Source organism: Aptenodytes patagonicus, chromosome Z (assembly GCF_965638725.1).
Source record: "Aptenodytes patagonicus chromosome Z, bAptPat1.pri.cur, whole genome shotgun sequence".
Classification (NCBI taxonomy): domain Eukaryota; kingdom Metazoa; phylum Chordata; class Aves; order Sphenisciformes; family Spheniscidae; genus Aptenodytes; species Aptenodytes patagonicus.
This window is the reverse complement of record NC_134982.1, coordinates 59,122,353-59,145,229: the sequence shown is the minus strand read 5'-3', so window position 1 is coordinate 59,145,229 and position 22,877 is coordinate 59,122,353. Positions and strand designations below refer to the sequence as shown.

General features: G+C 41.7%; 1 protein-coding gene across 7 annotated transcripts in view; it reads right to left on the bottom strand.

The window, feature by feature from the left end:
* GNE (glucosamine (UDP-N-acetyl)-2-epimerase/N-acetylmannosamine kinase) overlaps positions 1 to 21,166 on the bottom strand; it is a 33,919-nt gene extending 12,753 nt beyond the window's left edge. For 2 of the 7 annotated variants that reach the window (XM_076362881.1, XM_076362887.1), the window contains exons 1-7: positions 21,076 to 21,166; positions 8,999 to 9,207; positions 5,640 to 6,091; positions 4,329 to 4,481; positions 3,651 to 3,863; positions 2,867 to 2,954; positions 1,540 to 1,750 (exon numbers count right to left, since the gene is read on the bottom strand). In XM_076362881.1, the coding sequence (XP_076218996.1) occupies positions 1,540 to 1,750; positions 2,867 to 2,954; positions 3,651 to 3,863; positions 4,329 to 4,481; positions 5,640 to 6,091; positions 8,999 to 9,207; positions 21,076 to 21,126 (1,377 nt within the window). In that variant the 5' untranslated portion in view covers positions 21,127 to 21,166. Of the gene's footprint in view, positions 1 to 1,539; positions 1,751 to 2,866; positions 2,955 to 3,650; positions 3,864 to 4,328; positions 4,482 to 5,639; positions 6,092 to 8,998; positions 9,208 to 11,770; positions 11,973 to 14,468; positions 14,543 to 14,696; positions 14,717 to 21,075 lie in introns of those variants that run through there. The other 5 variants (XM_076362883.1, XM_076362885.1, XM_076362882.1 and 2 more) reach the window with 5 other exon arrangements.
* Positions 21,167 to 22,877: the final 1,711 nt, after the last annotated feature.

The window sequence follows — 22,877 nt, the reverse complement described above, 5'->3', positions numbered from 1 at the left end:
AGTTAGATGTCAAATATTTGTGATATGTTGTCTATGGCACAGCTATGCAAGCAATGCATACTTATTAGTGCTATGACACAAGCAAAGGAAAGCTTCCTAATGTGCCATTACCAGAGAAATGGGTTGAGGAACTTCTAACCATGGAGACCATTAAATCACACAGTATCCCTAAACCCGAAAATCTCTCCGTACAGCCTTGTAAAGGCTGTAACTTCAAGCCTATTTCAAATGGGTTACTTTTACAGGAAGAGAGGCACTTCAGACTCAAAACTCACTCAATCTTTAAAGTCTCTATGAATTCTAGTGTATGTATCAAATTCTACTTACTCTGATGATGGTATTAAACCATAAAGCACCTCTTTTCATACATCAAAGGACACAGTCAACACCATTCAAAAAAAACAAAACAAAACAAAACCCCTGATAGGAATTTTAAAAGATCATCATACAACTCAAATCCACTACCTTTTTCCACTGCAAGATCAACAAACTATAATTCAGCTGGTTCTAAGAGGCCTTTTAAAACCAGTCCTACTATTTTGGCAATGAAGACACCATGCCCTTCCAGACTATCTATTCCAGCCTTCTCTTGCATTGACAGCTAAGCTGGATAATAAGAAAAGCTTCAAAATAATTTTCCCTTCTACTGTTTTAATACTTTACTACTTGTTCATGCGCAAGTGAATCTGATTTTTCTCTTCATGGAAGAGGCTTCTACATATCTGAAGGCTTCCCCCCACCCCCAGTCAGTTTCCTCTTCACTAGACTAAACAATTCTAGTTTTTTCAACTTTTCCCTGTTTTCCATGTCTGTAATAATTATTGTTGGTTTTCTCCTGATTCTCTCTCCAATTGGTCTACATCTCTGTGGTATGATGCATTACAGTGAACACTGTTCCAGCTCAGGCTCAGTACTGTCTTACTGATTATGCTTCTATGCAGGAAGATACTGAGAAGTTTTGATTACTGGCTGTTCTTCTCTTGGTAGAAGAGATGCAAAATTCTGTATCCTGAACCCACCCACAATGAACCCACCAGTCTCCCTCAGTAAATTGCTTTGCTAGATGCTGGTTGTTGCTCAAAATAGTTCTGTGTGTCCATTACATGGCTGTGTAAGGCAGCGGTGAAGTAAAAAGACTGCTCTGGGAGCCTTTCCCTTTTTTGCTTGACATATAAAAAGTTGCAGGGTGAACTGAGTCAGCTTTTACGGCAAACCAACACATCTGAAAGTTGTCCTGTTCTTCAAGGTCTGTATGACCTCCCACAAAGAGGGAGCAGCTAGGACCATGCACCAGCAAATGGGCTTTGCTAGTTTAACAGCAGCCTTAGAAGAGCAAACCAGCAGGCAAATTGTATCAAGACCGTATGAGAGGTGCAACAAATGAGGGAAAATCTGCTTTACCCCTCAACAGCAAAAGCCAGTAGGACTGCTTTGTTTTGGAGCTCTTTTGCATCATAAGCCCATATCCCCACTGTAGGAACAAAACCACAAAGCCCAATGGAGTCTGCAGAATATCTAAAAGCACAACAGAATATTTACCTTCATACTGACAATTGCTACTCGGAGATTTGTTCCACCTAGATCCACAGCCAAAGCACTCTGTGTCTCTAGAATATGGTCAATATCTTGAGATATATTATCTTTGACAGGAGGAAAACAGAATTTCTTTTGCAATGGCTCTTTGAGGTCAATAGATTTGAGGAACTTCAAAATCCTTGGAACAGCATTACCATCTCCGTATATTTTTGAGCTATAATATGAAAAAAAAGATCAATTTAATTGGAAATAACACTGCAATCTATAAAGTGTTATAGACATATAAAGTGTCACTTTATATGACAGAAGGCTGTAACACTGTCATTACAAAACTATGATATGGCTATTATGACAATACTGCATCTCACAGTACTTGAGTCTGTCATGGGATATGGTAGGTAGTGTCAGTAGTTTGAAGATCACACAACAGATTATGCAAGTTGGGCATTAGCTCCATTTTCGAATACGAAACATGGAATGTAGAAAACTGGAAAGCTAATAATGCTGAAAAAAAAAACATAGGAGTTTAATGAAAGGACCCACATAATAAAGCTCTAAAATTATGGAAAGTTTATGCATGTGCTACATGTCCAGACAAGATGTACTTATCACACAGATGACAACTATGTAATAAATGGTACATTCATGGCAGTTTGCAACATACAAGTCTGGTTTTACAATATCATCATACGTAGTGTCAGACATTTGGTATTACAGAGTTCAGCTTTATTATTCTATTGCGGTTCTTAAAAAATATACTTTTGATTCTTATCCTTAATTAGACAAATATTATCTCTCGAAGATTATAAGAACTTAAACGTTAAAGAACTGAGGGTCAATACTGTATGACTGAAGGACAATGAAAAGTATCTTGCTATAATCCTGCAGCTACCCTGGAAGCTTTCACTCAGGACTCTCTATGCTTCATGCCTGAGGTCAATCCAGCTATGAAGTAGTGTGTCCTTCAGGCACAAGTCAGAGGTAGGCAGACAGGATGTTCTCCCCCATGCTGCTCCTATGGAACAAGCTCTCTTAATCATGCTAGTCTAAGCTAACATAAGAATTTTGTCCTCTTGACTTTCTGTTGGATGTTAAATTACTAGTTATACCAAAACATTACTAGTAACATTTTGCTCTACAAATACTAATCTGCATACCAGACATTGTACTATGATTCTGAATGAGGCATGTGAAATGAAGAATAATTTGTAACCTCAGACTAGCACATTAAAAGCACTCCAATCAAATACGATGAACCACCTCAGGACTAAATGCCTTTTACTCTACTGCTTTAACATCCCCTCCAATAAAGCAAGATGAATGTACTTACCATGGATACTGTTTACCAAACTGCAGCTGTAGAGCATGCAGAATCTTATCCTGCGTATCAGCATCACGAACATGAAGAACATTTTCACCTAGATGACAAAAGTTAACATAATAGGACAGGTCAGCTCCTCAAATTACATTAGATGATAAGAACTGCTTTAGAAATGAAGAAATAATTATTTTTGTTTCCTCTGAGCATGAAAGACTCCAGCCAGATCAACACTGCTCTTCATCAGTTATATGCCTCCCCTTGCTCCCAATAAAGCAATGGTGACTCCTATGCTGTCATGCATTACAAAACACTAGAGAATAGAGTATTAGCCTTCAACAGAATTCTATTACTAAATTTAAAATGCACGAATGAAAACAGGGGGTAAATGACTATTTGTGTCATATCTGCTTATCTGTGAAATACCACAATACAGTTATTTCCTGACATAGTGAAGAGTTCATATTTTTTGAAGTGAAATTTTAATACATGTCAAACATCAAACTAGCTATAAAGGAAAACAATTAGTTGCCTATTCTGCTAAATGGAATCCACTGCAAATGGAGATATATTTTAACTTGTCTATAGACAGAAACCTCATTATCTTACATAAAACACACAAGTAGCACTAACATGATACAGGAATAGCCAGCAAAGCTTTAAAATGGGTCAAAAATTATATTGCACTGATACTGCAAGATGGCCTCTGTCAAGCATTCATTTGACTTTACCCAGTGGAACAAAAAAAAAAATCTCAGAACCATGAGGAAATTAAAGTGGTTAAGCAAACATGTACCTGTTTCTCTTCCTGTCTGACGTGTCCCCAAGTTGATGACAGGTGTACCAAATGCTCCCACCTCTCTGACACCACAACTGCTGTTACCAATCATACAACCAGCGTGAGCAACTAGCTGAATGAACTGGTCAAATGGAACATGCTTTACTGCCCGAAAATTGGGATGATGTTCAATGCCCTTCTTCCTCATCACCCGAACCATCTCTTTGCTTCCTACAGAAAAATGAGGTAGAATAAATGACTCAAGTTCTATTGTTAAAGTGAAAGTCCAAACATGCAAAGGAGCTAATAGCTGTTCATTGAGTTGCCAGCTCTGAGTTGTTTTTGTTCTCTTTTTATCCTCACAGCGTAAGTTGCAGAGCTGGGTACGTAAGCCAAGTTTGATCCCAAAATATACTGCAAAAATGGTTTTGTAGTTTTTAGTCAATTTAAGACACACTAATATTGCTTCTACATGTCACATGGTTTCCATTCATCTTCCTCCCCACACTGAAAAGCTGGAATGTCCTCCAGCAATGTGAACATGGAGCTGCAGCAGATGCATACCTGATGCTGAGACCATCTGATGCTATTTCCATCAGGCTGGAGGTTCTGGGATAAAAGCATGCCATAAGAACCAATGGATGTTTTAAAGACAATCTGTTACGTGTCCCTCCGTCATGAAGGTATTTTACTCACCTGCATCCACATTAGGGAATAGAACAAGTGTTCTCTTGTTGAAGGAGATGAGCGCATCTAGTGTCAGCTCAAACATCTTTATGGAATGTTTAATATCTGTGGTTACAGGATGTTGCAGAGCAACTATATAATCTCTGGTTTTGACATCGTCACCTGTCCAAATGGAGTCCAAGAAAAATTTTTTTATTGGCATACAGTAGTAAGAGGAAGGGAGGACATACTTTTGAAACTACCAGTGTGAAAGTCTGAACAGTCAAGGCACTGAATGGGATATCTAACACATAAATTTCAATGCTACAATAAAACTCAAGGGAGTACCAGGAGGATCTAGCTTGTTACTTCCCTCTCTAAACAAGTCTCATAACTTTAGAGACCACTACCTAAACCCCAACAAACCGTTAACTTTCAGGCCTACATCTAAAGCTTTGCAAGACTATACCAGGGTCAAGAGTCTGTTCTCACACCAGTGTATTTAATCTGGAATAACATGAAAGCCCTGAAGCTGCTCAGGTTTTCTGACAGTTCTCCATCCTCAAGCAAAGACTTCATTCCCATTGCTTTAAAAAAGTCAGTCATACTTGTTTTAGTACATTTGATAAAAAGTTTATCTGCAAAATATTCACCTACTGATGTAAGAAGATTCCAGCTTCCAACTACACAGGTTAACATGCCATAAAGGAGATTGCTTTGCCAAAGATAAAAAGCAAACACAACCCCCCATTGTTTACAGGAATTCTCTGTAAGTTAATGAATATGAAACACCAAGAGCCTTTGGCACGTGTTGCCCTGTTGCAGTGCATGCCTCAAAAGAATGTTCATAATATAAATTCTCTTTGATTTTTTTTAGATTAGCCCTGAACAGCTCTGATTCTATTTAAATACATCCTTTACACCAAAATAACTGTTCATATAAGACTGTTATGTTTTTAAATTGTTCTGCTCAGAGAAATTACCCATTTCAGGAGTCATTTTTTTGATTTGGCAAAAGGACCAGATGTGTTTGCTAGGACAGATTTGTAGCTTTCCAGCTGTACATGGTATAACACAGATCAAAAGAAAAAGAAAATGTAGGAAGAAAGAAATACTTGATGCTATTACCAAATAGACTAGTTTTTTGAGACAAAGCAGGTTGATGCTTGATAATAATCTCCAATTAAGCCAACTTAAACTTACTAACAAGAAGTCCGTCTGTTTCTTTCCTGCACTTTTCTCAGAGCCACTGGTCAACAGATCCCACAGACTGATAACTTAGTTACTGAGTTTGTCTAGTGTTGAAAGTCATATGAAAAACATAAGAAGTGGACTGCTCACCTAGCCACATGCATATAATACTCATGAAGTCCTTATTTTTGGCAGAGAGAAGCTTGTCATATGAGGGACAGCCTGCTAAAAGGATGCGGTCATGGTCTTCACACATGGCTATCAAATGCTGCTCTGCACTCCTTGTGCAGCACACGTGGTAATGGGCCAGTTTGGTTATAGCATGTCTGATAGAGTCATCAATGGTCCCACTGACTTCCCCACCTTCAATGTGAAGAATGCGAATATTCATCAGGGCTGCAGATGTGGCCAGGGCCAAAGCATCAAATCTGTCCCCGTGAACTATCATTATGTCAGGTTTCAGGCGGTTCAGGACATCTGGTAACTTGACTAATGCAAGGCCCACTGACTCCACCATAGCTGCCTCATCCTCTCCTCTCACAATGGTGTGCAATCTTGTATGAATATCGAAGTCATCTTGTTCAATCATACGATAGGTATTACTGAAGGTAAGAGGAAAAAGGTTAGCGTAAATACAACTTAGTTTGAGAGCAACATAGCTTGATGAAATAACTGCATATTAGAATATTTGTACTAGGTTTGAACAAAGGCCTGCTTATCACATCTCCTTCATTGAGGAAACTAATTTTTAAGATTTTAAAAGAACATTCTCATCCATACAAAGATCTTCCCTCATATTCCAAGCATCAAGTTTTTCTAGACACCTTTAATGAGGAGCCTTGCTGAATGTGTTCTGGAAACCCTCAGAAATCAAACTCTTTGTTCATGTGTTTGCAGAGCCTTTCAGAGAATAGATATGGCATAATTTCCTTTCAGGAAAGGTATGTTGACTCCTCACCAATATATCAACTTTGCTGGACAAATGTATAAATACAACAGATATAATGCAAAGCTGAGGTCTGTATGTTCAAGGAAAATATCCTGCAGCTAGCATCCATTTTGTAGATTCTGTATGTGAGTTGTATCAAGACTTATATACTCATAGACTTAAGAAATCACTGCACAAAGAGGCCTTATGTTCAAAGGAAACAGGCTTTCGCACTAAAGAAAAAAGGTTTTCCACACATACTACCAGCTTCATTCCACGATGAGAAAGTTAAAACATACCTTGAATACTGTGAATTGTTATTGTTTACAGTTACATATTTGAAATGTGAAAGATCATTCATCTCTATAAGATTACCTGTCTTCCACATTCACTAAACCTGACCTAAGTAGTCTGCACGCTCTGGCTGGAATAAGAGAGGAAAAAACCGAGAAGTTTTCCAATTTTGTCTTCAACCCATCTGACACATTCACTGTCTTATTCACAGGATTACTGTTTTAAATCAGATTTAATTTTCATTAAATCTACTCTGCTACTCACATTCTGCAAATGAAAATCTCACGATCTGCAAGCTGAGCAAAGATAGCAAAGACTGTAAAGTGCTCCAGCTCAAGTAAAGAAGCAATCTCCATTCTGCGTAACTAAAGAAAACCCTATCTACCTACTCAATTCTGCTCACTGCTGTAACACACAGGATATATTCCTAAAAGTAACTTGTCAGGTAATTTTTTTTTTTTTTTAAAGGCAAATCCTTTTTATGTGACAGAGTGAAGCAGCTCAGATTTTTATAGCATAAACTGCATTACATTTCCAACTCCATTTACAACTACCCTTCATAGACCTGCCTTTTTCTCTACTGTGTGCATTTATCTCAAAAAAAATTCTTCTCTTTTCTTCTATATTCCTTCCCTTCTGAAAGGTCAAAATCCAGGGAACAAACGAGACTGCATTTTTGTTGTTTTGTTTCTTTTACTATCGTCCAAATGTTTCAGTAAGAAACATTTCACAGGATCACTATCATTTGAATTCTGCTACCATTGATTACCCTACTCAAATCACTGGAACACATACATTTTGAGGACCCACTAATTCTCCAGGATCCCCCAGATTAAGAAGTGCAGGGCTAGGTCCCAAAAAAAATCCCCAAGCAGTACCAGGGTTTAAGAATACTTACCACAAAGCAACTAACAGCAACATTTATCAGATCAAAATCTCTATTGCTTTGTGCATTACAAATCATTTACATCAGAGACAGGTGTTAAACACCTTGGAATTGGAAAAGTAGTATTTCATATTACTTTGCACAAGTCTTGCAGACAGCAAAGGGTTCAGGACTAAAGAAAAATCAGGGCCATGTTTCTCCTCTTCAGCAAATGAAATGGGATTACCTTATTTCTCCAGTCAGACAGGATGCAATTCAACATGCTAACCTGGCAAGAAGTTTGATTGGGGGTTTTTTGTTTGTTTTTTTAAATCAGGTTAGTTTTGTGGTGTTGAATTCACCTTGCCATGTCATGTTATTAGATGGAAACAGCATCCAGTACAAAGCAAGGAACAGGGCACTATACTGAGAATGGGCAGCAGCGGAACTTCCTGTCTTAGTAGTTTGAGATAATATAACTTCCTCACACCCTAACTTATCAAGTGCCAAAATTTCTCGTTGGAAAGTCCAAAAAGTGTCTTTACTTGAAGATATGCATAACATTTCTAAAAGCTCAACAACACTGATATGCTTACGCTAAAGTCTGATTTTGACTTGCAGAGTAAGCATTTTCCTATCTATTTCACTTACTGGGCCCAATCTGGTAAATGCAGCCTGAGCAAAACCAACCAAACCACCACCACAACCCCGACAAGAATATGCATGCTGTTCCTTCTGCCCCTTCCCTCTGCAAATAGGAGAATATTCACCTGGGATGTGGGAAGTCCTTCCAAAGGAAGGGATTTGGACCAAGACATTCCAACATCCCAGGCAGGTAACCTGACTGCTTACTTATAGGGTGTTATAGAGGGGACCCTAATCTCTCCTGCCAAACCATACCTAATATATCGATCAGTTATTCGGTGCTTCTCTCTTTCTGACAAAACCTTTCTTTCCTCCACAATCCCAGAAGTAAGAACTAACAGTATTCCCCTGGGATATGGAATATATAAGTACTTTCTCCAATAACTATGCAAAGCAGAAGAGCTGCAACTTAAAATGACTGAAAATTATCTTTTCTCTGTGAAAATTAAAAACAGTAGCACATTTGCATTCGATAATCACCAGATTCTTAGGGAAGTCTGAAATAATTGAGTTTCTCACTTAATATAGTCTGTGATCCTGTTGAAGATCTCAATTACAGCATTTACCCAAAACTTTCTAAAATTCCAAGATTGGATGAAAAAAAACCAGAAATACGCAATCTCAGAAGGAGCTGCAAAATGAAATAAAATCTGAAAAAATACATTTAAAATTCTGTTGTGTACATTCACAATGACAAGGATTTTGTTACCTAACATTCATGATGTTATCACTAACACCCCACAAACAGATTGGCAGAGAAACAAAAATTCACCTTACCCGTAATCATCAATCAGGTGGGAACCAAGCACTACGACATCAAGCTCAAAGAACTGTGGTTCTGCCTTAATACCAAACATAATGGGAGCTAATTTTGAATAATCAGCACGGTTGCAAGTAGCAACACAAACACGAAGTTTGTGGTTGTTTCCATTCTTCTCCATGACTTCCTTTTGTTTCTGTTTTGAAAGATTCTTGAAATACACTTCCTGAATTAATGGGGGGGGGGGGGGGGGGAAACACACAAAAGAAGCAGCATTAATAATAATCTTTAGAGCAAGTAAATGGTACACTTCATGAACAGCATACACAAGTGCAGTCCAGAATTGTGGACACGTACTAACTCATCCACCAATAACAGACAACTGATACTTTACAGTACCTATCATTAGAAGATCTTAGAAAAGGACAGATTATTTATTTTTTTTAGTTAAAACTCACTTAATTTTAATACCTCTATTTCTATAATTCATATAGAAAAATTCTATATAAACAGTATTTAAGTATTACAAAGTTCAACTGTAATTAAACAGTAAAATGACTTTTTCCTGTTCAGATGGAAACTTCTGTATAAGTGGAAAAATTACTGATGTCTTAGTAAATGAAAGAAAAAACATCTCATATTCCAAAATCTCACATTCCAAAACTACACAATGGAACAAACTGCTAAAAGATACATCCACTGACAGACTGTGAACAAAAAGAGAAAGTTTTTGCCCGAGTTAGTTTACGTATCTGTTAAACACACTTTGGTGAGCTAAAGCAAGTTAAACATTGACTTCTAAACCCTTACATGCTATTTTGCAGGCCAAAGTACATCAGATATTCAATAATACAGTATTAGGTTACAATAAGACAACAACTTTTGGAGACAAGTAGACAAATAAGGATGATGATTATCATCAGGGAATTTGGAGGCTACTGGGGAGAAAAAAAAAAAAGGATTTCTGACAATTGAAATGCCACAGAAACTCAGTATTTTTACAAGCAACATCAACAGTTACTGTAACAAGATGCTTTCTCCGATCTGATTTTACAGCTTGTTTAGTAGCTGATTAAACTATGTAATAATTTTTAATCTATACCTATCCTCAATTTACCATTTTGCCTTGCTGTTTTTATTGTGGGTTGGTTTTTTTCATTTAGCAATTGGAAAAAATGTGTTAGAGAAAAAGAAAAGCCTATTTAAAAAGGATACAGCAATAACTCCCCCAAAATAACCCAAATTTCCTCTCCCCCCAAACAGAAACTACTAAGTTGGTAGCAGGGGGTATCAGACCAGCTATTTATAAGTTTTTTGTTGTTCTCCTTCCGAAAATAACTGGATTTTAACTAAGTACCATCCTTTTGGTATGAAATCTGATGTTATGTCAGATTTTTACTCCAGTTTAACAGCAAGTAAACTTTTTCCAGATTAATGCACAAGGATTGATCATCTCTGACTCAGATAGAGCAGTATCAATCTCTCTACTGGTTTTGACAGCTGGGGAAGCTCTTTCTGAGAAGCTGCTATGCGAGCATGACAACATTGACATTCAATTTCATGCTCCTTTTATATTACATTTAATTTTTTTCAGTAACCTTTTAAAAGAAAGGCTATTGTGACATCCCACTCTTACAAAACTTCAAAAATTCAGCAACTTTTCAAATATTTCCCTATTTTTAACAGATATTAGTTTAGGTTTTGTCACACATAATGAAACAATGTTTTGGTATAATAGTCATGTTAGGGTGATCAGGAACCTATCCCAAGTTGTCAAAGGTAAGAGACATTTCTAGTCTCCACTTGCAATCCATTATGGCTCTGCAAAACTATGACTGGCAGTGATGTTTTTTTCTAGTTTAACTCCAACAACCATGATTCCGGAGAGAGCAGTTTACAGTACCTTTCAGAATGAAACTGAAGTTGCAAAAAGCAAAGACACCTACTATGACTAAGCTCATAAGAAATGGCATTTCTCATTTACTCAAGCAAAGCAGCTGTGGCTACGCCAACCAACTTCAGTAGAACAGATACAGCCTGGAATTTCAGCATCTGATTACTATCATGACAAATGAAGCTAAGTTCTATAGATTCAGCCATAAAGTAATAGATATTATTCGGTTTACATTGAGACCCTTCTTTTGAATTTACGTTTGAACCTTACTTCAGAAGTGGTATGTTAATTAATTACTGTTTTACACTTTCAAAGGGTCAGATGATAATCCTTCAGGCAAATTAATTATTTCTTCATGCTGAAAACATCTGCAGTTACATGCGTATATGATGGCTGTTTTAATTTAATCTTGTCTTTCTTTTTGTCCAACGGGCTTGAAATATTTTAAAGGTCTGTAAGAAATTCAGTACCTCATGTAGAAAAAGTAGAGAGAGTACTTTGCAGGATTTTAGATGCTGTGTAAAGGTAGGTCAGAGAGCATGTTACCCTGTATCACTGAGTGAAACCTGAAACCACATTAGCTGGATCCAGATCTAACAGAACCACTGCTTTCTCATTTCTAGAACAACCTCTTTTTGGAGATGGTTCTGAGCAGGACATCCTGTCATTGCATATGTAAAACCAGATACTAATTCAAATAAAATCACGTTCAAGATGTGAAGCCACTTCTGACATCCCTATAAGCTTGTCTTTGAAACTGCACAAATAATGTTAGTATAGTTAGAAGCAAACCTTCAAGTCAGCCACCGCTGCATACGTATTCTATACTATATAAATTGAGAAGCCAAAGTAAAGTAAAAGGGCACAGTATAAGGAAGTGACAAAGTGAACTTACCCAAAGTCTGCTTACTCCAAGTTACCTGCCTGAGCTAGAATCACCACTTCCCTTCTCACAAAGCAGTTATCTTTTCATTTATGCAAAGCAGGCTTTTGAGGAGCAGAATAGTTTTCTGTCCTCCTTGATCTTCAAGCAGAGTCTAAAATTCTAGAACCCTTCAATCCAAATCCAGAAAATACCATCTCCTAAAATAGGAAGTCTGTAAGTTGTAAAAAAAATAAATGTCATGGTTCACCATAACTACAGATCTACCAGAATTGAATCGCTAGATCACAAGTCATTCTGGCAACACAGATCACATTTAATTACACTTGCTACTGGCTGTAATAATGGTCTCTTGAAATAATTTTGGAGGTAGATGTGGAGATACTTCAAAGGCATATGAACTGACCAGAATCGAAAACAATTCATGCTATTTGTGCATTTCAACTTCTGTTAACATTAGGTTTCAGTAAGCCCCAAAGCAGAATTATTTTTAGTACTGCCTTAAACCTCTGTAACACAATAGTTTCAAGAAGTTGCAAGTAAGCCACACACATGCCTTGTGCAGACACAATTTTTTCTTATTGCTGTCAGTTTTAACACATCTTTTTCTGAAGAACTGGAATATTTACCCTAGCAAAAGGACTGATAACAATCCAATGTAAATGTTAACTACATGGGGAAATTCACCACTAACTAAACCAGTTCGTTGTTTTTCAGGTTAAGTTGGATGATGATTTCTAAAGAAACATGTGATGTATTTCTACATCAGAGTTTAAAAACAGACAGAATCCTATCTTGACTCTGACCTATTCTGAGCCTGTAAATACCAAAATAATACCAAAATAATTCTGTATGTTCAAATAGCATTCACTCTCAACAATGGCAAAGTCCCTTCAACCATTAACAGTATATTCCTTCAAGCAGAGCTATAATGTCCTAGCTATATAATGTTAAGTTTGTTGCCACTATAATTTTAGAATTTATTAACAGGTTTTGCAGGCTAATCATCTCTTTTCAGAACTGTTCACTGAAATTCTTTTAAATAATTAATCACTAACAGTTGCCTCTTAGTTTCTAAGTGTTTGATGACATGCTGACTTTGATCTACACAGCCTTCTCTAGTCTGGGATCTTCCCATTCCAAGGCCTACCTCTACGTTGCTGGGACTAGTAATCTTCAGCAGAAAGGAGAAGAAATAAAACAGTGCTCCATGAAATAATACTTGAAATAATTAATCTCTACTTGTTTTGGTCTACTGCTCTTCCATATCCCACCTTAAGGCTTTTACATTATTAGAGGTTCAAGGACTTTTTCAGACTGGGGAATTCTGGGCCAGATTTTACAGCAACCATGTAGCTACTATTTCTGTTAGCAGCCTCAAGTGCATGAGACACCCCTTTATCAGTGTTTCACAGACAAATGATACCACCTGTATATTCTACATTCACATTTCTAAAGTGATGATTTTCAAAATCAAAGAGCCTGGAATACTCCTCTTTACAATCTCTACACTCTGCATATGCCTGTGTGCTTGTGAAATCATTCGATCTTCCCACTTGCTTCGCTGTGGGGTATGCATATAGGCTATTCTGCCCAAAACTCTTCCCACACCATGTACTAGTATGCACACTCATGCCACCCTTCTTTACTCATGGTGCCATTGCTTCCATATCGCCTGTATGCACACACATCGGGGGGCTGTTCCTGCAGGGGGTTCAACAACCCCCCTGAACACATCTGTGTGAGTAGAAAAAGCATTGTCACTATCACCCTGCAGATTTGTTTCTTGATCACCCTGTGCACGTACTACCCCATGCTGAGGCGAGAAACCCTTCCCACCATTTCCCCTTACGAATGGGATCAACCTCTTCACTGTCCCCCTTCCCCGTATGTATGTGGGATCATGCCCTCTACACCTCTGAAGTATATACATACATTTATTACCCAAGTGTGGGGTCTGCTCTTCTTTCCTCCACACCTGCAAAGTACCATTCCTGCTGTACACCCCCAATATACACTAGTGCACACCTCTCCATGGAAAGCCCTTCTGCCGTGCAAAGTACACGTGTGCACACACCCGTGTGCAGGGTCACTTCCTCCATAGGCCTGTTAAATCCCTGCGTGCAAGGCCAGCCCCTCAACACACCTCCAAGACGCATTAGTGCACACGTGCCGTTCTGCGGACAACCCTTCATTCGCCCCGATCTGCACACGTGTATACACCCATACCTACGGCCATTCTCTTTATTCCCCCGGAAAGGCCTCCTGCGCACCCTTTCCTTTGCAGGAATTACAGAACCCTGTCTCTCCCCGAGACACATACACGCACACACGCCTTGGCAAGGCCGTTCCCGCTGACCTCCACGACAGACCGGGCCACGTACCCCCGCGCAGGCCCACGCCCCTCATTCCCCGCCGCACACGTTCCACACTCTACACGCTTCGCCCAGCACCCACACTCGCGGCAGCACCCCAGGAGAGCATGCGCAACACCGCCCACGCGCAGCGGCCGCAGCTCTTCCTGCCCGATGACGCGCCGAAGTGCGGCCAGCGGCGGCTCTGCAGAGCTCGAGCTCGAGCTCCTGCCCCCGCCCCCGCCCCCCCCGGCCGTTAGCCGATGCCGCACGACCCGAGCGGCCCCGGTCCCTCTGGACGCCCAGACACCCCGCACAGGCCGGGTCGGGCCGGCGCGGCCCCGGTCCGCGGTCACCTGGATCCGCGGTCACCTAGCCCCGTGCCGAGGCTGCAGCTGCGGCGCTGGAGCCGAGAGCATGAAAGGCCGAGCTGGCATGAAGGCCCCGCCCCCAGCAGGGCGGTCCCGCCCCGCCCGCCTCCCCGGAAGGCTGCGGGAGGGGCGGTCGGGCCCTGCTGAGAAGCGGGCTTCCCCCAGGCCCTGCAGCGGGGCCGGGGCCTTCTCTCCTGGCCTGGCACCGCGCACCTCCTGCCGCGGGCGTCTTCAGAGTGACGGGGCGGGAGCCGTGAGCAGTGTCGAGCTGGACACCCCTGACGAAGGACTGAGCATGGGGGCTGTCCGTGGTCTTGTTTGTAGGGTCATACACTGGTTTGCCTTCATAACGAGGGACCACATCCTGGTGTCAGGACAGCCTCTTACTGTAGGTTTATATATGGAATAACCTGATGCAATATGCATCAGAGCAATCCAGTTAAAACTGCTGAACGATGTTACACCTTCAGTGGGGATTTCCATCATGGTAAGAGCTTTCAAAATGAGGGCTGTCTGAAAACCATGAACTGTGAGGTTGCCTGTAGGAAATGCAAAGCGAGGACAGAAACAGCCCACGGCAATGCATGGAAGAATAAGAAGGTTGCCTGAATTTGCATGCTGCGAGGAACTATAGCTCTCTACAGTTAGAGCACCTGCCTGTAGCTCATGAAGAGTTTCTGGGCGTGCTGCACAATGCTGTGACTTTTGTGTTAATTCAGCCAAGAATGCCTGCGTTTCCTTAAATCCTGTTGACTTCATTGGCATGTGACACAATCAAGAAAGCTGTTAAACGAGCTGTCAAGTATTGCTTATCATCCATGTGTTTCAGTTGATTGTAAAAGAGATGTGTCTTGTTTTCTCACACCGGATGTGTTTTCGGATCGAAGTGGTCTCTTATTAGTGCTATTACTGTGACTTCGATCCTGGTTCAATACCCTAGGCACCACGTGTAATGACAGCAACCTATGCCCACTATATTTTGCTATGGAAGCACCTAAATAAAACATTTTGGTAGCTTGTATCACAGAATCCTTGTAAAATGAGAATTCTTCACCCATTTTTCTCCTTCTGATAGACCTCATATTTGTGTGGCTGAAACCTGACAGCCTAATGTGGTAGGGCCATCCATCTGATCAAGCCTCTGCCACATTCAGCTGCTTGGTACCTGCACTCTGACATAGTTTTTCAGTCCAAATTGTATCTTTGTTCATCCTTATAATATCTGAGATGCCTCAAATCCTTTCCGTTTTTGCCCTCTACTTCTCAGAAAAATTAGCCTTAATAGTGACTCCTGTGTCTGACATACCTAAAAGAAAATAGATGCAGGGAATGGGAATGGTTGCATTCCTGTCCTTTACTAGGGAGAAAAAGTTGACTTTTCTAGCAGTTACGAATATTTGTTTAGAAAGGCTTTGAGGAACAAATACTGAAGTCTTCAACTAAAAAAAAATCTTAAATAGGAATTACAGAAATGTAATTTAAAAAGTAAAGTAAAAAACCTTTAAGACTTGTCCTTGGGAATTTAAAATTCTGAATTGACTGTTTCCCAAGAGAGACAGAAAGAATATCTTAGTGACATTCATAAAGTCCTCAGACAGCTGTGGTCCAGTAAGTCATAGCTCCTCAAAGCCTCAGTGTTTTGAGAATACTGCAGCACACCCACTTCTCAAATTACTGGGGATCTTAACTTGAAATACTGACCAGAGGTAGTAGTATCAACTGGAAGGCACCTTAGGTTCGATTCACGTCCCACTTACTTAAGTTGTTTTCATTGTTCTCTGCGTGACTAGATTTTCTTTGTGCATATTGCACATTGCTTCAAAACCTATGTGCATTCTGGAAATGTCATTATAAGTAAGTTTGAATTGTCTCCCTGTAAATGCTTTTGGGTTATGATAAGCTCACCAGTATACCTACAGCTGGTTTCACTGAAACAAATGCCAAGGAAGAGCCTGAATCATATTTGAGCATGAGTGTATGAAACTGTGTATATATTTACAAATTCAGAATTATACTTGTACTTACGCAGCTAGAAGCAACTGCATTGAGGGTTAATTATTCTTACAACAGCATCAGTGCATCTCTTGATGTGTTTTTTCCAGAAATGTTCTAATGGTGTTTCAGCATCTTGCAGCACAAGCTGCATTGCAAGATGCAAGGGGGAAAGTTTATGCTTGTTTTGGTTATTTCTCCCCCACAGACCTCACATATTACATAAATAGGATGAAATTTATCATGTGTTACTGAGTGAGCCCTGCCCCAAGTCCCTCCAGCAGAGAGACAAATGTTATCCAGAAAGACGAGGTGGGAGGAGAAGCCTCAGCCCATAATCTGCCTGCTCCAGTCAGCCTTACCCTTTGCTGCTCAAAATCTCTAATGACACTGTGAAGATGGCCTCCTGTCCTTACAAGCCCTGAGGCACTACTGGGAGTACTCATTAGAGGAGTAGGGTCTCAGTGTTCACATTAATTCATTGGCCCTCTCTTCATCAAAAAGCTATGCAGAAATGGTAACAGCCCTGCAGGGACTAAATGGACATTAATACACACAGTGTTGGGAAATGCTGGAGATGAGGACTTTACTTCTTTCTAGAGAGGTCATGCTGCCTGAGATTTGAACAGAAGTACCAAGATCACCCGGTTTGGTTTGCAGCTGGCTCAAAGATTATACTCTGTGGAAACCTATCCTGAAAGAGGTGAAAGGTGCTAAACTGTGGTCTGACAAGGGATTTGTCAGTGCATGACTACATCCAGGAGATGGATAGTGCGGACCGAGTCAGTAGCACTGTGATCTTCTGCGCTGTGGCTAAGCACTGTGTTACTTCTTCCCTCCTGAAAGCAAAGGAATATGTCTTTTTAAATCAACATCTACATGAGGTGGAGCTTTAATTACTTCTTCCCTTAACTCTTCATTTACATCCATTTTATTTATGTCAAAACCAGTTGCTGAGTGTAAGAAAGGCTAAGATTTTCAAAAGCAACTAGAAGCAGCTGTCCATGCCAATTCTGTACTGTCCAGCCTGAAAGACTTGAAAGCAACTTGAATTTTAAAGGTAAGGGTCATAATGCTTTCAGAAGAGCTGGTTCTTATGACACAGCCAAACTAATAACTTTTGAAGATTCTGGCACAGCAGCGCTCAGCTGCTGTGAATGCACTCCATTACAAATATCCCTTATAGGAAAAGACCTAGTAACACGTACTACATAAGGAGAATACAAGCAGATACACACAGCAGGGAAAGCATAACAAGTTATTACCTCCCTGCATTTTCCTGTTTCTTCTTCCCAGTTAAAACTACCAGGTGAGCTGTGCAGTTCATGGTAACTGTAAGCAACCACAGCAGTGTGTTAGCTAGGCCAGTATCACATCGTGGGCTTGCAGCTTATGTCTGATGTTTCAGAGAAAGGGAGGAGATGGAGGGTAAGACAATGACATACATGCTATGCAAAGTGAAATTTGGGGGTTTATTCTCTCCTCACCACAACATAGACCTCTCACATCTTTGCTTAGCGTCTTATGCTAACACAAAAAGAGGACCTGCATATAGATAAGATTGTTAGGCACAGAATTCCCAGCCAAGGGAGAGGAAATCCAAAACTATGTGACAATTTGTTCCCTGTCTTGTGAAGAATATGTGTCCAAAGAAAAGCAATGAAGCTGGTGAAGGGAGCTGTCTTATGAGGAGCGCCTGAGGGAACTGGGGTTGTTCAGCTTGGAGAAGAGGAGGCTGAGGGGAGACCTTATTGCTCTGCACAGCTACCTGCAAGGAGGTTGTAGCGAGGTGGGTATTGGTCTCTTCTCCCAAGTAACAAGTGATAGGACGAGAGGGAATGGCCTCAAGTTGCGCCAGGGGAGGTTTAGATTGGATATTAGGAAACATTTCTTCACCGAAAGGGTTGTCAAGCTTTGATTTAGTACTGGATGTTTTAATGAAAGATGGTCCAGAATTACAAAGAAATAAAAGCAACTGCTAAAATATTCCCTGATTTTGCAGGAAGGGCAACTCTCCTGATAGATGTTCTAACTTTAACACACATGTTCATAGGCTATGCCGAGTCCCTCTGGGAAAGACCATATGCCATTGAGAGACTAGCAGTCTATTTCCCCCAAAGCCCTCTGTGTGCCAGGATGTAGGAGGTTACTTAAAACCATGCGGTTACAGATCACCTTCTGACTGGCCTGGCTGCTGAGGCAGTATTATTAGAAACTCAGCCTGAATGTCCCTGCCATTTGGGTAGTGAGACTCCATGTTGTGAGAGGCTCCCCCTCTTACTTTTCCTGTGCTTTCTGAAACCTTGTGTATCTCTGAAAGGCAGTTATAAAATACTGACATTGGCATGCTCTCATGCCTGTATTTTCTCATACAAAGTTCTATGAGCCATCTTAATCTTTTACAATGAAATTGTAAGAAAAAGCATCCAATTTGAACAGGATTTTCAAAAGGACATTTTATATTTTCAAAGCTAAGTACTTAGTGGGAGAATCACTATGATTGGCTTCTACCACATGAAATCATGCTGGTTTATGGATGAGATTACAGGGATCCTCGACTCTGCCCTAGTCTCAGTTTTACATAATCCATAAAAATCCCCTTTCCCTCAGCAGCACAGTGTTGATGGGAATCTCCTTTCCTTAATTACTTCCCCCAGTGTGGGCTCCCAACCTTCTTACTAGCTCAAGTTCTCCAGGCTGCAGGTAGACTTGTTAAGTATGATATGCTAAAGGAGCAATGCAGCAGAGGTGAGAAATCTGGTAGAAGAGTGCTCCCAAGTCAAAAAGTCCATTTAGTTTTTGTGTACTAACATTCTAATTTAAAGCCTTGGGGGACATGCAAACGTTCTACAGTTTCCATCAGTGTCCTGGACTTCCTTAATATGGAAGTGTTAATTTGTTAATTTTCACTTCTGTCCCTAAGTTGGTTTACTCTTTAGCATCTGATGTACTGACACAATGGTGTCACATTTGGACTTAGAGCACCATAGGGAAACGCTGCTACAAAAGGGCAAAAAAAAAATGTTGTCAATTAATTTCCTACTTAAAAATAAGGACAGTGGACATATTTTCAGTGCTTGTTGGAAATCCATTTCTTTAAAGCCTAAATCTGAGTCCTAGATGGAAGCCTTCATTGGAAGATATCCAAGGTGACGATATTTCTCAACACTTCCAGATCTCAGGGAGACCTGGAGCCAAATCTGAAGTCAAAGCTGGCTGGGAGGCAAGGGGAAAGGGAGGATATGTAAAGAAACACTTCAGAGAAAGAGGCGTTTCCAGCTGACACAGTAAGGCATTCAGATTCAAATAGGACAGGCCTTCTTTGCATAATAGGCACACACCTTTTGTTTTGTGTTTTGGCAAACATCACCTCCGATGCCTTTTCCACACCCTTCCTGCATGCAGAGAGACATAGCCCCTGGTAGCATAAAACAGCTGACAGGCAGCCACAGAACCTGCTCTACAGGTTGCAAAGTGAACAGCCTGGGGCAACAGCATCAGCAGAACTGCTTCCTGCAGTGAGAATGCTGGCCAAGGAGCAAGGAATCAGGACCACCCCCGGCAGGCTTGGCTGGCTCTTTGGCCCTCTCTCCAGTGCCACTTTCCCAACCTTTCTGGACTTGCTGTCCCTCTTCTCCCTGCTGTATGTCTCTCCTTTGCCTTTCCCTCAATGTTGCTTTTACTTCACTTGTTAGCTGCATGCCTTCTGAGAAAACCTACCTAAAAAATTACCCTACAGAGCTCAAGCCTCCTTGTTACCCTACTTGCATTCACGTCTCTTCTCCCACCCCATCCATATCCTGCTTGGATGTGAATCCTTTGAGGGTCCATGCCTTTCTTCCCACTGTGCCTGTATGGCATCTGGCATGGTGGGGCCATTCTTCACTGCCACTGGTACATCAACAAAATAAAAATTATTAATAATCCTAAAACCCTGCCGAGACCACCCTCCAGATAGTACCCCAACATAGGTGAGTCCAAACCTAATCTCTCATCTCCCAAATAATAGACAAGGAAGTCACAGTGACAAAGAATGGAGTGCTAGCTTTGGGAAGGTCACCAGCTCCCCATAGCTTGCTATGGACTTAATAATGAAAAGAGAATCTAGAGAGAATGGGCACAAATGGCCAACCATTTAGCACCGTTCTCCGGAGAATATCTAAATGCCCAGCACATTAGCCGGCACGGCCGCAAATCCCATATGCCAGACGGAGAAACGGAGGTGCAGAGACGGGTCCCGCGTTGGCCCTGGAGACGGCACCTGCCGTGACATCCGCGCTGAGCGGGCAGCGGGGCTCCATCCCCCCCCGGGTTCACCACACGCCGGGTGCCGGCTCGCCCTCCTCCGCAGGGCTGCCTTCGCCCAGGTCGCCTGCAGGCACGGGCTCGGCAGAACGCTGCCTCCCCCGGGGAGGGCGCGGGCCGCCCGGCCGCTGCCCGCCGCCCCGGCTCGCTCACCCGCCTGGGGGACAGCCGCTGACGAAGGGCGGCGCCCGCAGCTTCTGCACAGCGGGCACGCCCGCAGGCGGTCCCCGGCCCGCACCGCCGGGCTCTCACCCCTCGGGACCCCCGCCGGCGGCGAGCGAAACCGCTGACTTACGTGGGGGCCGCGGGCGAGCGGCTCCCGGCGCGGCGGCGAGTTGGTCCCCATGGCGGCCGGCGGGTCCCCGGCGCCAAGCCGCTTGCCAGGCGGCTCTGCCGCTGCCAGGCCGGGGCCGCCGGGTTGCCGCGGGAGCGGCACCCGGGGCCGGGGCCACGCCGGGACCGCCCCGCGCCGCAAGCACCGCCTCCGCCCGCCGCCGGAGGAGTCTGAACGGACTACCCAGATCCGTTCAGGACAGGAATCTGCAGCTGTCTCAAGTCAAGGAGCTTGGGAAGTGTGTATGGCACCTGCATCAAACAACCGAGTCTTCCAAGCACAGATCTGGAAGACGGCAGCAGCCAGACCTTTAGAAGTCTGATTCCAGCTTCGTCGTGCCTTGACATACACTATTTGAAGGCTGTGGCTTGTTTGCAGCTGCACCTCTGACCCCTTTCAGGTCCTGGGGCCTGCATGTTTGCCGTGTCCCAAGGGAGCCCTGCAGTCACCTTTCTCACAGAGAGCTCCGAGCTGCTGTATGCACCTGTGTGAACCCTGACTTTCAGGGTTATCTTGGGGTACTTGCAGTTCTTTCCTAACTGTCTTTTGATTTCCGATATACAGGCCTTAGTGTTTGCAGAGAAATTACTTGTCTCCAGCCATTCGCTCCTTTCCTGCTTGTTTTTCCTGAAACACACACTTTCAACCTAACACATAAATTTATATAGCAGGAGCACTTCAGTAAGCAGGTCAGTGTAAATTTTACTGATTGGCTCTTCCTCTGTGACCAGATTTACACCTATACACAAACAATTCAACAGTAGTGGCCATGACTATTGCTAAGAGATTTTTTTAACTTGGGATCAACGTTCTATGGTGATACCAGTTTTAATTCATGCCTTTGTAGCCATGGCAGCTTATGATTTTTTGCATTCTGTTAGCACAGTGTGTTTCTAGCTGCTCATTTTATCCTGTTATATATCTACAAGACAGGCTGCTAAATAAAGCATCAGAAGAAAAGGAAGAACAAGAAAACATCAACAAAAGACTGCAAAAGAGTGGGCACTTGTACAATCAGAGAGCAAGGAGGTACTTCATTAGTTTGCAGTGAACTGTATATTGCAATTTTTTCCCTGTTTTCCACATACTTATATATCTGCATGATTCTTCTTTCGCAAAGTCTTTTAACTGTGAGTTCTTTTGCTGTTAAGTTCGCTGCTTTCTTTGTCTCGGAAAAATACCTTATTTTTTCTGTCTGCAATCTAATCTGAAACCCACCACTGTTACACTCCATTCTACTGAAGTCACATCCTCCACACGTGTTTGCAGCTCCTACTGCCTCTCAGCATTGAAACACTCACTTAACAGATTTTCTTCTCCCAGGGCTGCATTATGCATGTGTATATGTGTATGTAATATGTGTATGTATACACATAAATATATATGCAGGTATATGTTTTTTAAGCATGTTTGCCAGTTGTGGGAGATTTCAGGAAAAAAGCTGTATTCAAATTTCCCTGTATCAAATACTTGGCTTCTAAAATTTCTCAACTGTTTACAAAAAAGGACGTTAGATTTGGAGCTTGAGGCTCTGTTTTTCCCCTGGGACAAGATAGAAAGAAAAGCCCAAATTCCCTCGGGCTTCCCCAAGTCCAATTCCCTTCTTACTGTACTTTTCCACTTTAGCAGACATCTGTCATCCTGCTTCTCCAAATCTCACTGATCATTTGTCTGGCATGGGACCTTTACTTCCTACTCTCCTGATGATTAATCCACTTCCAGAATGACGGGCCTTTGTTTTGGATTGATACTAATGTAAGTTC